Source organism: Phacochoerus africanus, chromosome 8 (assembly GCF_016906955.1).
Source record: "Phacochoerus africanus isolate WHEZ1 chromosome 8, ROS_Pafr_v1, whole genome shotgun sequence".
Lineage (NCBI taxonomy): Eukaryota > Metazoa > Chordata > Mammalia > Artiodactyla > Suidae > Phacochoerus > Phacochoerus africanus.
In genome coordinates, this window is record NC_062551.1 from 114,507,425 (window position 1) to 114,523,555 (window position 16,131).

The window sequence follows — 16,131 nt, forward strand, 5'->3', positions numbered from 1 at the left end:
TTGGAGGTTTGTTTTCTTTTTTCCCTGCAGCAGCAGAAGTACCAACAGGTTTTGTGGTTTGTTTTTTTTTTTTTTTAGTTTTTTTTCCGAACTATGGATGTGGAGAAATAGGGTTGGATCAGTCTTTTTGCTGACACTGATGGGAGCAGTTAAGATTGTTTTGGAGCTGCATCTGGAGGAGCAGCTTCCTTCCTGGGGTGGTTGCACACCCACGGCAGCTCCTTGACCATGGCAGCGGCACCTTGGCTCTAGAATTACTGGCTTCCGCATCTTGGAAAAAGCAGTATGTCCCTTGGTTGCAGATTCTGTGGTGTAGCCTAGGGATTCATTCCAGAAGATTCAACCTAAAGTTTGTTTCTTCAGCAGTCTCAACAATTCCGTAAACCGTGTAATACACGTAACAAATCCCTATCTGATAATGCCTTAAAGAGAAGTAAGATGTCCACAACTAAAAGCTTACCAAACAGACTCTACTGCCCCAACAACTGAAGGGATGGAGCTGCCATTAACTGAGATGGGAGGATATTTTTAGAAGAAAATCCAAACATTCAACTCATATATGTTAAGTGTGAAATGTCGACTGAACTTTCAAGTGAGAATTTATTTAGGTAGTTTGGGCTGGAGATATGAAGTCTTAAGTTTCCAGTGTATAAACAGTACTTAAAGCTATGAGGCTGGATGAGCTCACTGAGAAAGTGAATAGAAATAAACAAGAGACAAGGTTCATAGGCTGAGCCCCTCCAAAGTTTAGAGACTAAGGGGTCAGGGTTGGGGGGACACAGGAATAAGGAAGAAGCAGCAAAACATATTAAGAAGAAGTGGCTAGTGAGGTAAGTGGACTAGGTGACTGTTGTCCCAGGAGCCATGGGAAGAAATAACCTCAAGAAGAAGGGCAAGGTCAGCTACGTCAAATGTACGCATGTCAAGGAAATGAGGACTGAGCAGCGGTGACTGGCTTAGTGATGCAAAGGTCAAAATTACCTATGACCTGAATGACTGGTGATCAGAAAGCATTTCTTAATATACTTCCTCAGTTCTTAAAGTACAATAATCTAAATGAAGAAACAAAGGTCCAGCATTGGATAGGATTTCCTACAAGTGCGGAAGACACTGGAAGGATAGCTAAAAACACAAACAAGTGGGACACGGGGTGGGGGTACCATTTATATTAAACATCAACCACAGTAATAGAAATTTAAGGGGGAAAGGCAAGCGCGATGCCATAGCCCTGCCTCGTCGTTCTTTTCATTGTGTATATTCCATTTAGATCTTTATGGAGTGTAAACCTGACCCTGCTAAAAAAGCTTTTTTGGAAAAAGTTAAACTACCAAGCAGAACACACATGTCCCATTCTGGCTTAACCCTACCTCTTCTGCACCAAGCCCCTAATCCACCTCCATCATATTTAGCAAGAATAGTTAGCCACCTGAGTTCCTGTTAAAAGGCCAGGCTTGTTTTCACCTCTACACCTCTCTCTTCTTCCATAGTGATTTGCCCCCTCAACACTCTCATTCTTCAGGATTCAGCTCAGATGTCTCCCCTTCTAAGTTTTTTTTCTGTTTTTTGTTTGTTTGTTTTAACCACATTTCATCTCATGATGTGGTGCTTATCCCATGAAATCTCAGATCACCCCAACTCATCTCCATCACAGCATTCATCACTCAGTATTGCAATCATTTGCCTACTTCTATCTTCCTCATTAGGTTAATAAACTACATGAGTGCAAAGACCACCACTAAATTCATTTCTAGCTTCAGGACTTCGAGCAGTGCTTGCCACAGGACCTAGTAGGTGCTCAATAACCAACTGCTAAATAAAGAAATGAGCTGATAGAGATAACGTAATAGCCACAGAGTCTTTCTCATAATGTTAGTATTACTTTTTTAGTGATTGTCCAGGTTTTCTCATTATTAGTTTTTTAGCGTTTTTCTCACTTTATCCACTTTTACTACACGTCATGAATAACTTCACTCAAATCTGCTTATTTCTAAATTTTTAAAGAGTTATTAAACCTGAGCAAAACAGACTCCTGGAACTAAAGCCCTCCCAACCAGAAAGAATGTAAAAACCTACCTGTTGGAGCAACAACGGGAAAGGGCCTAAGGAATTCTCTTGCATTGAGCACGGAATAGGGGCCCATCGCCTCTTGGAACGCCTGAGAATAGTTTCTTTGGTGTTTCTTTTCCTGAGGACCTGAATTCAAAGAAAAAAATGAAAAATAAACAAAAGCATCACAGTGTACTTCACTGTAAAATAGTAAACCATAAACTTAACACCTCCCTGTAGGCTCAGTGTCAGGAATTTCCAGGCTGAACCTAAAAACCAGATAGTAAGGTCTTTTTTTGCACTTGAAGGGTAAGAAAGAATGTGTTCAAATTTCAAAGGTTTCATGAACAAAAGAATTTCATTTTCTATACCTTTCCAACACAAACTTTCAGGTTAGGAAAGTACTCTTAGTTCTTTCTGTTCTGCCCCCAGAAGAGAAAGAGAACATGCCCTCTTTATAACCATCTATAGACAGCACTTTCTTGTTCTTTCTGCTAAAACCACATATTCTCAGGTGACCCGGGTGGGATAATGCATGTTCTTCGTTACTTTAACACTCTATCTGCATGGTCCAATATGGTAGCCACAAGCCGTACATGACTAATTAGAATTAAACAAACTATAAATTCCACCCTTCAGTTACATCAGCCACATACCAAGGGCTATTAATATTGGACAGCCATATTACACAGTGCAGATTATAGAATATTTCCATCACTGCAGAAAGTTCTATTGGAGTTTTTAGTGATTTCTACATCATTTCATGGTGTAACAAGGAAGACATTGTATCTCCTGAGAATTAATAAGTAGAACATTTTAGGATGCATTTACTAAAGTGTTAACAATCATTTAAATTAACTTTATCAGTAATATGCTTCACATTGGTTAGTTGTGATCCAATCTAAACCTTTAATGATTTTAGCTAAGTACCCTCATAACGGCCTTCCTCATGGTGCAGAATCTAGAACTGCAGTGAATAATCACTGAGCAATGGCTAAGACCAATCATATGTTCCAGGATCGGAATACCATTCATATTCCAGGATTTCCATCCTGTTTTTTTGTTTTGTTTTATTTTGCTCTGTTTTTTTGGAAGACTCTCCTAAAACCTTTTATTGCTTAACAAAAATGTGCTCTTTTTTATCACCATATCCTGTTTTAATATCAGAATCACGGTGGCACTTGAAATCAACGTGTTATTCACTGGGAACTATTGCATTTAAAATTTTTTTTTTTTGCTTTTTTTAGAACCTCACCCGTGGCATATGAAAGTTCCCAGGCTACAGGGTGAATCGCAGCTACAGCTGCTGGCCTACGCCACAGCCACAGCAAAGCGGGATAGGAGCCATCTTAGACCTACACCACAGCTCTCGGCAACACGAGATCCTTAACCCAGTGATCGAGGCCAGGGATCAAACCCATATCCTCATGGATACTAGTCCGATTCATTTCTGCTGAGCCACTATAGGAACTCCTACTTCACTTAATATTAATTTAACATGCGCCTATTATCAAGGGTAACTGAGCCCATAAGCACAAAAGGGACGGATTCATGCCCTTAAGCAACTCCAGGAAAATTGTTTGCCCTAATTAAAAATTCCCAATGCTTCAACAGAGGGGTAACCAAAATGACACTGGCAATAAAGCAATTTGACTTTGGAGGTGGAAGAAGCCTTCACAGAGGAGATGCCACTTAGATTCAACAAAGCCGGTGTTCAACCAGTGTGGACAAAGTAGGAGTAGGGCAGGGAGAGGGGGGAAGGAAGGAAAGCAGACAGAAGGGACTGGAAAAGACAAGGGGAAAACACTATCCTTTTGTTATCTTTGAAAGTTTTTAAAAAGTATTAAGGTATAGTGGATTTACAATGTTGTGCCAATTTCTGCTGATACTCTGCAATTTTTCTTTTTCTTTTTTTTTTTTGCAATTTTTCATGAAAGTTTTTAAATGAAAAGAAAAACACACTGAAAAATATCAATGGACTTTGAATACCTTCTTCTGATGTTTCAGGAGCACCGGAAGCTCTTTCTGCGTCTGTGCCTTTGTGTTAGAAAGCCATATAGTGAATGATCTTTTCTCATCAGACAACACAACAGTGCGGGCTGTGTATACTGTCCCATCCTCTAGAACTCTGAAATCAGGGTCACTGGACTGGATGAGGTCTGCAGACCTGAGGCACTCTTTCAAATCAACTGCAAGTAAGAATTTCCAAGTTGTAAAGTAGAGATACATGCCAAAAAAAAAAAAAAGTTAGAATAATTTATACAATCATCTTCAAAAGCCTGGAATGGAATAAACCAGTCATTTTCATTTAGCAAATATCTTAACCAGTCTCTTTATGTGTTTTTTTTTTTTTTGGTTTATTTGTTTGTTTGTTTGTTTGTTTTTGGTCTTTTAAGGGTAACACCCATGGCATACGGAAGTTCCCAGACTAGGGGTCGAATCAGAGCTGGAGCTGCCGGCCTACACCACAGCCACAGCAACACAGGATCTGAGCCTTGTCCTTGACCTACATTGCAGCTCACAGCAACACCTGATCCTTAAACCACTGAGCAAGACCAGGGATCGAACCTCAGGGATACTAGTCAAGTTTGTCACCACTGAGCACAATGGTAACTCCTATGTATATATTTTTTTTAATGATAATTATTTTTCTTTAAAAAATGATAATTCCTGATTCTATATTTATGTTAAATAAGATGTCTTAAACCTTTTTACAATTCTAAAAGGCTTATGAAAATGATCTTCCTGTTAAGGAGGTGTGCCTGTGGCAATTATGACAAACATGAGCTACAGACCCACACACCTGAAATAACAAACAGAAAGGTTTTCCTTAACAATATAGTCTGGATTTTTTAAGATACACCTGACTTCAGCCAGAAGTTAAACACATAAGCTCAAAGAATGACAGTGTGCATGAGTCAGGCAAATAGTTAAGTAAGAAAAATCTTTGAGGAGTTCCCGTCATGGCACAGTGGAAATGAATCAGAATAGGAACCATGAGGTTGCAGGTTCAATCCCTGGCCTTGCTCAGTGGGTTAAGGATCTGGCGTTGCCGTGAGCTGTGGTGTAGGCTGGCAGCTGTAGCTCCAATCAGACCTCTAGCCTGGGAACCTCCATATGCTGCGAGTGTGGCCCTAAAAAGATAAAAAAAAAAAAAAAAAGAAAAAAGAAAAATCTTTCAATTTTTCCCACTGGCACTTTTCTGCTAAATCCTCCCCCCTCCCACCTCCCAACCCTCAGGGGCCCACAGTTATCCTTATGTTCCTGTTCCTCGCCTTCCCAGGCTCCCCAGTGAAATACTATGTGGGGTTTTCTTGCCACAGGAATTTTCCCAAGGAAAAAGAAATAAAATATAAGTATCATAGAAGTGTTTTGATACTTCAAAAGCATCGAGACCATCCCATTCTTCCACTATCTATTTTAATAGAAACCAAGCCGATACATTACTACTCACTTAAGCAAAACCTAATACTCACTTAAGTAAGAACATCTCAGAGGACTCATATGTTATTCATGAACAGTGTTTTCACTTTAACCCAAATCTGCCCCAGATCGAAACATTAAGTCAAAAAGAAGTGAACATCTTTAGAAGCGATGACATATTTCTCCCATCTTCACAGAGTGATAATCTCTGACTTATCGCCCTAGACGAACTCCCCCGACTTCTTTTTACGTTTTTTCCTTCCTGCCTTCCCAGAAATGGGACACTCTGTTGAAAAAGTAAATTTGGTATCTCTGGGACAAACTATATCTGGGAAAAAAAAAAAAAAAACACGGTGCTTTCCTCCAGTAATCCCTGGACCACAGAGAAAGTCCACCTGCCCAGCTGATGGGAAAATCTGAGGTTCCCAGCTTCTCAGCGTGCAAAGGGCTGATTAAGCTCAGTTTTGAGTGGAATAGCTCACCTCGTTATATTTCCCAATGCAGCCACAGCATTGATAAAATTCTGCTCTGATTCTCTCAGCTCCTTTCCCTATATCTCTCTCAGACCTAGAATCCTGGAGTAATGAAAGGGCTACATTCTACATGTAATTCTTTATATAATTTTTACTGTTAAAACATAAGTGATCACAAAAGCATGGATTAAAACTTATGCATTAGAATTGATGACAGAATTCTACAGAGTTATAATGAATAGAATATAGATTTTAACTTATCTTGAATTGTATCTCATTATAGATAGGTTCAGGCTAGTTCCAAAAGGCAAAGATTGGATAACATGGTATTCCAGCATAAGTGAATTAAATTTCTGTTTTAAAAATACTGTTTCCAAATTTCTCACCTCTGCCAACCAACTTGTCTGCCTCTAGTTTGGAAGGTATATTAAATATCACCTTTCTGCAGGCTTCACAAGCAAAACTGAAGACCTAGGGAAAAAATGGTCACATGAATACAGTGTAGAATAAAGAAGAGAGTTTTAGGTATGCAAGATAAATAATCCCTAGAAATCTACTGTATAGCACAATGCTTACAGTTAGCAACACTGTATTATATACTTAAAATTTTTGCTAAGAGGGTAAATCTCATGGTAAATGTTTTTGCCAAAAGAAATAATAATAACATGTAGAGAGGATGAGAGAGGCGATGATATGTTTGTGGCACAGATTGTGATGATGATCTCATGGGTATATACTTATCTCCTTATCTCCAAACTCATCAGGTGGTGTACATTGAATACTCGCAGCTTTTTGTATGTCCACCTTACCTCAGAAAAGTGTTTTTTGTTTTTTGTTTTTTGTTTTTAAAGGATAAAGAACAAAGCCACAAGGTCATCTCAATAGATGCAAGCAACTGACAAAATCCAACACTCATTTACAATTAAAAACTTTCAACAGGAGTTCCCGTCGTGGCTCAGTGGTTAACGAATCTGACTGGGAACCATGAGGTTGCGGGTTCGATCCCTGGCCTCACTCAGTGGGTTAAGGATCCGGCGTTGCTGTGAGCTTCGGTGTAGGTTGCAGACTCGGCTCGGATCCCGTTCTGCTGTGGCTCTGGTGTAGGCGGGCACCTATAGCTCCGATTCGACCCCTAGACTGGGAACCTCCGTGTGCCTCAGGAGCAGCCCTAGAAATGGCAAAAAGACAATAAATAAATTAATTAATTAAAATAAATAAATAAATGAAAACTTTCAACAAATTAGGAATAGAAGAGAACTTGCTCAACATAACGAAGGGCAGCATACTTAATGGAGAAAAACTGAATGCCTTCCTCTGACATAAGGAAAAAGCCAATGATGTCCATGTCCACTCTCACCACTTCATTCAACACTGCACTGCAGTTTCTAGCCAGGGCAATCACTCACTCACTCACTCACACACACACACACACACACACACACACACAATAAAATGAAACACATTCAGTTTGGGAAATAAGAAATAAAATAGTCTCCATGTGCAAATGGTATGATCTTGTACATAGTAAATCCTAAGAAATCCACTAAAAAAAAAAAAACCTTAAAAAATATTAAAAGAGTTCAGCAAGGTTGAAGGATACAAGATCAATGTACAAAAACCAATTGCATTCCTATACACCAGCAATGGAAAATCTGAAAACAAAATTAAGCAAACTGTTCCATTCATAATGGATATTCCATCTTCATGGATCAAAAGCAGTATTCCCGAAATTCGTCTAACAGATTCAAGGCACTGCCTATCAAAATCTCAAATAGCTTTTTCACAAAAATTGAAAATCAATCCTCAAGGAAATGCAAGGGACTCAAGAGACCCAAACAAACTTGAAAAAGAACAAAGTTGAAAGATTTCCCAATTTCAAAACTTACTACAAAAATACAATAATCAAGACAGAGTGGTACTGACTTAGAGATAAATATATAATCTCCAAGTTCCCAGAATAGAGTTTACCATTCAGGAATGCAGCTCCCAGAGGCTAGTTTTGTGTGGTTTCTGAGATGGTCCTCTTGTGCTGATCGCTCTAGCTCGCTAAGGGTTGATTGTTGAGGCGTGTGAAAATAAGGCATTTTCATGCCTAATCAGACTTCTCCACTAAGGTGAACATGTTTGGAGTTCTTGAGTATAATAGAACTAAAATTCCATAAATAGGTCTTTACATATTTTTTTCCACATGCCCATAGTATGCCGAAGTCCCTGGGGCAGGGATAGAACCCACGCCACAGCAGTGTCCTGAGCCACAGCAGTGACAACACTGGATCCTTTGTCTACTAGGCCGCCAGGGAACTCCTACATTTAAAAAATACATTATTGATTTTGCTGCCTTTTATTTACTTATTTATTTATTATGAATTTATTTATTTTTTACTTTTCAGGGCCACACCTGCTGCATATAGAAGTTCCCAGGCTAGGGGTCGAGCTGGAGCTGCAGCTGTCAGCCTACACCACATCCACAGCAACATGGGATCTGAACCACATCTGCAACCCACACCATAGCTCATGGCAGGACCGGATCCTCAACCCACTGAGCAGCACCAGGGATCGAACCTGCATCCTCATGGATCCTAGTCAGTTCTTAACCTACCGAGCCAAAATGGGAATTCCCTGCTTAATTTTATATCGTGTGTATGTATTCCTAAAGAAGACTGGTTAATTTTGCCAATTGTGGGCTTTAAATATATTTAGTCATGCTAATTGTGTGCAACTTTATTTCTTTGTTCAAATTATGTTTATGAAATTTATTCATGCAGAATATATAGCAGCAGTTCATTCATCTTTGTCATCAGTGTAAAGAATGGACCATTAATTCATTAATATAAGGGATGGATGTTGGAAGGGAAGATATTCACATATAGATTTCAGTTATGCCATGTTTCCTGAATTATAAAGAAATCTGATACTATGTTTATGGGGTTAGATATATACTGAAAAAAAGTAAAAATTATAAAGCCACCATTATATTAGCAATCATGAACTACATGACTTTTAAGAGTATTTTAAAAATAACTTTTGTATAAATGAGTGCCAAATAAAAAAGACAACATACAAAAATTTTGTTTAAAGATTAATGAATTATGGATTATCTATTTGAGTTATAAAAGGATCTCTTTCAATGAAGAGCTCTCCAAAACAACTTGAAATATCTGATTTATAAAACCCAGAGCTGCTGGTAATTTTAAATTAAAATGTAATAAATTAGGCTTTAAAAAAATAACACAAATGATATTACCGTAGTCTGGGAAAAATTAATTGCTTTGTTTCATTTGACAGTGTTTCCAAGTTTTATTCATTGTATGATTGAAGGCTTATCATACAAATCATTAAATCCTGATAGATCTAACTAATGTCAAAATAAGGCGTACCCGTGAGTGTTTCACTTTTTGCTACTGTTCAATTTGAGTGAATACACAAAGTAGGCTTTCTAAAATATCTTTTAAACAGAGGAAAAAGAAGCCAAAGAACAGAAACTTATGAAGTATCTGAAAAATAAAGGATATCTTCTTGGCAGAGCGTCAATGGTTACAGAATTTCAGTTCACTTCCTTCTATGGACACTTACAGTCTTCACGATGGAAATCTTATCTTTCAAATTCTTACCTTTTTGAATTATTAGATTTACCTTTCTGTATTCTCAGTACTTTGATGATTCTACTAAATTTCTTTCTAACCAAACTCTGTAAGATGCTATTCTAGTTAAATGGAAAGTGTGATTAGCGGCAGGTCACCAGAGATACCATAAAAGGAATGGCAACTTCCACAGAGATTACCACAGGATCAAAAAATGTGCATGGCTTACATATATTTAGTGACTCAGATGGTGCTGCAGGATTTAGCTGTGTCTCAATGTGAGCACAAATAGTCTCCTTTTAATACCGTCTTGATAATGTGCTGATATAAATATATACAACTTTGACTTTCTTAAGGTTTTGAAATAAACTTATTCACATTTACTTTCTTTATTTGTCCTAAGCTTTTTTCCCCCCCTAACGCCAAAGATAATAGAAATGATTGTTTTTCACTTTTATTTTTAAAAGGTGAATATGCCAAATGTTATCAAGAACATATATGTTATCAAGAACAATAACAAAAAAAAAGTCTGGAAAAGAAGTCACATTATTCTCATTATTTAATTACTATAAAATCTGAAACATTTGTCAACGGTTGCAGGCAGAATGTCACATACTCCAAGGGGAAAAGCATGTTATGCTATAAAGGAAAATGCTATTTAAATTCCTTTTGAACAGCCCCTTTTAACAAAATGATAGATTAACCATGTGCAAGTACCTACCATTTATGATACATAATAGATAATACAATATAGTTCCCAAAGTGGATTCAATATCGCAAACAATATTAAACACACACATAAAAGGATCTCACTATTTGTAACAAGATAGAAGACATCTGAGCAACTAAGTTAATGCGAATAAGCTTTCACCATTCCTAACAATTTTTGTTATATTAAGAGGAAAATCATTTTAAGTGACAGTGCTTTCAACAATAATGGGATGATGTGATATGTTTCTTTTCTAGTTTCCCCTCTCCTTTTTTTTTGTTTTTGTTTTTGTTTTATTCCACCTTTTCTTTGTATATGTGTGTGGGAGGATGATTAGGAATTGTAGTTAATTGCAGTAGTTTAGAGCGTGCTGAGGATAGAAGGGTGGGAAAAGGGAGGAGAAAAGTGCGAAAGAGAAGATCCCACAACCTACCTACGGGCAGGCTCAGTGGGAGAGCTGACATGTTAAAAGTCTCAGTTTTGTGTTAAAGACTTGCTTTGAAAAGCTCTCACTTCAAACAAGGAATTGTCTTTGAAAGATCCATTAAGGAAAACTGGAAACTGCACTAAATGTTATGCCCTTAATATTATACTGAAAAGTGGAGAGCTGTGGAGTCAAAAGGAAATACAGACATAGGATGGTTAACAGAGGTCGTAATTTACCTGTCTGGACAGAAATGGAAGGTGTTTGAAAACTGGGGATTGCGGATGAAAGAAATTATTCTACAGACATTCTCTAGTGTTCAAGTCACGAGACAGACCATTTAATCTAAACTTTAGGAAATGCTTTTTTAAAATAATCTGAAACGGGTTAAGTCATACACTAGAGCTGACGCTCTCTCTATTTATATATACACACACTTTCTTGCCTTGCCACACCTCAACCCCCGAACCGCCAGCCCCTGCCATCCCCATAGTTCCTCGAGTCCCACGCCCTCCCCTCCAGAGGATACGCGAGCAACATCGGGAACACAGCGCCTCCGCTGTTTCTTCTTCCTGAATTCCTTTCGCAGGGAAAACACGAAACTCTAAAATCACGCTTTTAAACATATTAGCTGGAGACGCTTTCAAATAGATCACAAAAGAGCACATTTTGAGAGCAGTTCCCAATTGTAAAGCCATTTGTCAGCTCTGGCATTTTGTTGGAACAGCTGCCTGACAGGTCGACGCGCTCATTTGTACAATTCCTTGTCCAGAAATTCATCTTAGATCATAACTACCAATCCATTATTCATAAATTGCTGTTTCAAAGAGAGGACAAAGCTTGCACCCACTCGCCCTGCTTGGGAGCGGAGGAACAGCAAAAATCCATGTGGCCAGAATCGACCTACTCACGAGCCCGGCTGGTTCTCTTGCCACAGGACCCTATGCTCATTCTTGGAGACCAGTAAGTCGCGGGTCCGCGGCTTTTTTCCACAGAACCTCTTGAGTGCAGCCTTGGGCTCGCCTGAAGTTCTGCGCATAATCATACCGTCAGAGTTCCTGATTTTTTGCTTTATGTCTCCCAAGTTCTCCAAGAATTGTCCCTAACTTCCTCTCCGGGTGGATTGCAGGTTTCCCAAACACAAAAGACGGCCAGGCTGGGCTCTGGGCTTGCTCAGTCCTTCCCCAAGCCGGACAAAGTAAGACCCACCCCACGCCTACCCCAACCTCCTCCCAGCCAGACTCTATCCCCTTAGCCCACCCTACTTCCACATCACAATACCGACCTCCAACTCCCATCCCTAATCCGTCGTCCACCCTCTCGAGCCCCAGGCACACTCCGCCCCCGGCCGGGTGGCTCGGGGAGGTGGACCGCTCGGATGACCTGCTGAATAGCCTTTGGCCAAGGCAAAACTTGGAAGCGGTTTTTCAGAGACAACTCCACGCCAGGGCTCAGCGGCGCCACTCCAATCCCCCCAGTCACCAACGTCGCCTTCCCTGGTGACCCTGGGGGTAAGGGGCAGCTCCTAGAACATACCACGTCTGAATTTTGCTCACTCAAGGATCCTCAAATACCTAACTAAATACTCTTCCTCCTTCTCCACCCCAACCCATCCCAACCAACATCACCAGCCCCGGGAGCTGGAAAGGAGCGTAAACCCCAACCTCGGCCCACTCGCGACCGCGCACAGTTGAGCGCACTGAAGCAGGAGTGAGACCCGTAATTCAAACAAGTTCCAAACAAAAACCTCACTCCGAAGCGCTCCCGCCAAAACCAACTTCCAATCCTCATGTCACTGGGCCCGAATTTGGCTCGTCTGTGCTCTGCAAGTTTGAGTTAAGCTGCAGATGTCACCTTTCGGTACACTTCGCCCCTACCGCTTCCCTCGCAGGACCAGAGCAATCCACCCGCTTCCCTATCCGGGCTCCGGGTGGGAGGCTGCGCCCCACCCGCCCCTGCTCCACTTACCACGAGGGTCAGCAGCAGCTGACCTCTGGCTCCGCGCAGGGAGCTCCGGGACCCGGCGGCTGCCATCGGGGCGCGGGGCCGGGAGGAGGACGCCTGGCTGGATGCGAGAGGCCAGAACTCGCGGTGATGCAGCGGCGCCGGAGGTGCGCTTCTCTTGGCTGATAATCTTTAAGTCGTCAGGGCCTCTTTCAGGCTTGCTTGCCCGGGAGCGTGTTCACTCCCGAGACAGGATTGGACTCAGAGACGCTGAGCCGCCCCTCCTTGTTATTTCTCAAGTTGTATCACTGCGGGAGCCGCTGGGGAGCTGCCTGAGCCTGCCCCTCGCCTTCTCAGCAGCCCCAGCGGGTGCTCGTTCTCGGGAAAGCGGTCCAGGCCAGCCTCTTCTCCGCCGGCTCTCCCACGCCCCCTGGCTGCCCCGCCTTCCGCCCCTAGTCCTGGGGCATCCTCCTTGCTGAAGCTGCTTGGCGCATTCCCACAGCAGAGCCCAAAACCGCCTGCGGGGATCCCTGCCCCAACACGGGCGCTCCTGGGTGCCAGGAACACCCTTGTCATTGGACCAACGGATCCTCCCTTCAACTCCTGATCAAATGCTGGGCAAAGTCTCCCGGCTGATGCAAATGTATTTTTTCTTTCCAAATTTGATCACATGATAAAATAAAGGACAGAGGGGGGAATTACACTAAGTGGCATGAATAAGCTGACATTGGCTATACCAGAAATCAAAAGCGAATAAGGGAAATTCTGATAGCTCACCATTTTCACGCACCCAATATATGAGGGATGACAGTTTTCTTTTTTCTGCCAGTTTTGTGTCCTTATTTGAACCTTCTAAGAAAGAATTTGTTCTTCTTATATGTAAATTATTGATTTGAGTAGTTACCTGGTAATTGAACTAAGATGCAGTTTTTCAGTTGGTGGGAGAAGAAAAATCCACCACACAAAAACTTCTGCCCGAAAACGAAACTTCTAGACTCAAAATCATGCAGCAAATGCTAATCGGGGCCCAGAGTTGCACAGGCACTGGGTCTGAAAGAGAGGAAATGAACAAAACCCAGTTCCTGCCCAAAGCAATTCAAAGTCTGGGAAGAAATACAGGCAATCATCATAGCCCAGTATGCTAAACTTTTTACTAAGGAGGTAGTTTATGCCACTAGGCCCCATTCCTTTATTTCTCTGGAGACTGAGTTTTGTGTCCTCAAAGACCCAAGTACTGGATTCAGGACAATTCCCTCTCAGATATTTGCTTCTATTCCTCAAAATCCATGCATAAGTTCAAGATCAGTCCCATCTCTGAGCATCCAAGGCTCCCATGCACCCATCAGAGATCCTGTCTCACCTCAGGAGGCCTTTGTATGGAAGAGCTCTTCCAGTCTCAGAGAAAGCTCAGCATACTTTACTCCAATTATTTTCATCTCCCATCCTCTAAACCTTAACCTTGACCCATGACCATAGAGAAAGTCTCTCAAAGTGTCCTCTGGCTCCAGGCAATCTTCAGAAACAAGCCAGGAAGATACTGATCATCAGAAAGCAAATCAGCTAGCACCTTGATTTTGGACCCTCAGCCTCAAGAAATAAATAAATGTTTTAGATAAGAACCAACAGAGAAAAAGGAAGGGTAGGAGCATGTCTGTGGCAAAGGCAACAGCAATAGCACTCCGGAGAATCTTGTGAGGGCTTCCCATATCAAGGAAACAGAAAGGAGTTTCCCCAAAACTAGTAATGGAAGACCTCCTGTGGAGGGAGTTCTCTGGTGGTCTAGTGGTTAGGATTCCACACTTTGACTGCTCCTGCCTGGGGCTCGATCCCCAGTCTGGGAACTGAGATCCCACATCAAGCTGCTGTGTGCAGCAGCCAAAAACCAACCAACCAATCAAACAAAAAAAGAACTAAAGAACCATGGCTGATAATTAGGTTAGAAAGATAGTCTCATAACAAACCAGGCTGAGAAGTTGAATTTCATTCTGGAAAAAATGGAGAACCATCCACTCAATCTGTAAAATGATCACTTTTGGTGAGTTAATCAACTCATTAACTTCATTCATGAGTCTGTTTATGCCACAACATAGCTTTTCCTTAATATTTAGGAAATAAAAGACTTGAAATGTTATGCTAAGTAGCCCTACTTTTCAGTGATTTCATATTTGTGTACTGGAAACTGACCCGATTACACTGTCTTCCAAGAAACTAAAACCATAAGCTAACTATCATCTGGTTGGTCCAGCTATGCTGTGTAATTAAGGAGATTGTTAAACTTACTCAGTACATTGACAGTTACTCTTGAGCTTCCATGTCTAGCTTCTACAAAATAAAAATTATGGGACTCCATTCCAGAAACACTGTGAGAAAGCATATTGGTGATATTTTCTACCTGTATTGTAACATTCTAGGTGCAGTGTGAATACTGGATAGTAACTATATGGAGTATTAGTAACCGTCTTGGAATTTCCTGTTTTGCTAAGGCATGTAATTGTCCATCATGAGTATATCAGCTAAGTCCTAATAAAAAGAAATGCATTTTTATAATTTAGAAAAGAATCTTCATAATTATAACATAAACTTGACTTAAAGAAAAATTAAATTTTATATTTCCTGTGTAAGTTATAAGTTTAAATGAAATTATGAGGATGTAGGTTTTATCCCTGGCCTTGCTCAGTGGGTTAAGGATCCGGCATTGCTGTGAGCTCTGGTGTAGGTTGCAGATGTGGCTCAGATCCGGAGTTGCTGTGGCTGTGATGTAGACTGGCAGCTGTAGCTCCGATTAGACCCCTAGCCTGGGAACCTCCATATGCCACAGGTGCAGCCCTAAAAAAAAAAAAAAAAAAAAGACAAAAAGTGGGAAGTGATCTTAAGCTAAAGTAGAAAACTTCAGGGACCCAGGTGAATTGCCAAGTTTTCAGTAGAGAGCAAATGTAAGATCATTAGGCAGAGTTCCCTGTAGCTAGGAGGAATCTCTGGCCACAGAAACGGTGATAACCTTAAGAGGTGAGAGCTGACTCCTGGCCCACTGAAAGGCTGTCTTGCACAACACTGTGTCCACAGGTGCTTGTCTCACATACCTACTCACCTCAGTGGTTTATATGGGAGGTGTCACAGCGAATGTGGGGCTTCCCACACATGCCTATAAAATACAACCAAAATAATCGTGTGATGTTTGGAACAATTTTGCTAGCAACAGAAGAGTGTGTAAAGCTTAAATTGAAACCAAGGAAAGGTTCACGTTGAAGAGTTCCATTTGTGACAGAGTTCTGCCATGAGAGGTTATCTCAGAAGCATTTGTAGAACAATACTTAGGATAAATAGTCACAGTAATAAACAGTAATTTAAAAAATGTCTTTTGGAGCACAGGTGAGGAATATTGTACAAATATGGGCTCAGATGCTAGAAGTCCTCCTAGACTTAATTTTTAGAAACTAGTGCCCCTCCATGTATCCACCTTGTTTTAAATTTGTATTTACTTATTTATTTATTTAATCTTTTTAGGGCTGCACCTAGGGCATATGGAGGTTC

General features: G+C 40.8%; 1 protein-coding gene across 2 annotated transcripts in view; it reads right to left on the bottom strand.

Annotated features, from left to right (window-relative positions):
* Positions 1-12,958, bottom strand: part of DSC3 (desmocollin 3) — a 43,388-nt gene extending 30,430 nt beyond the window's left edge. For both annotated transcript variants that reach the window (XM_047794020.1, XM_047794021.1), the window contains exons 1-4: positions 12,625-12,958; positions 6,329-6,413; positions 4,036-4,235; positions 2,074-2,193 (exon numbers count right to left, since the gene is read on the bottom strand). In XM_047794020.1, coding sequence (XP_047649976.1) covers positions 2,074-2,193; positions 4,036-4,235; positions 6,329-6,413; positions 12,625-12,690 — 471 coding nt within the window. In that variant the 5' untranslated portion in view covers positions 12,691-12,958. The remainder of the gene's footprint in view (positions 1-2,073; positions 2,194-4,035; positions 4,236-6,328; positions 6,414-12,624) is intronic.
* Between the last annotated feature and the right edge of the window lie 3,173 nt (positions 12,959-16,131).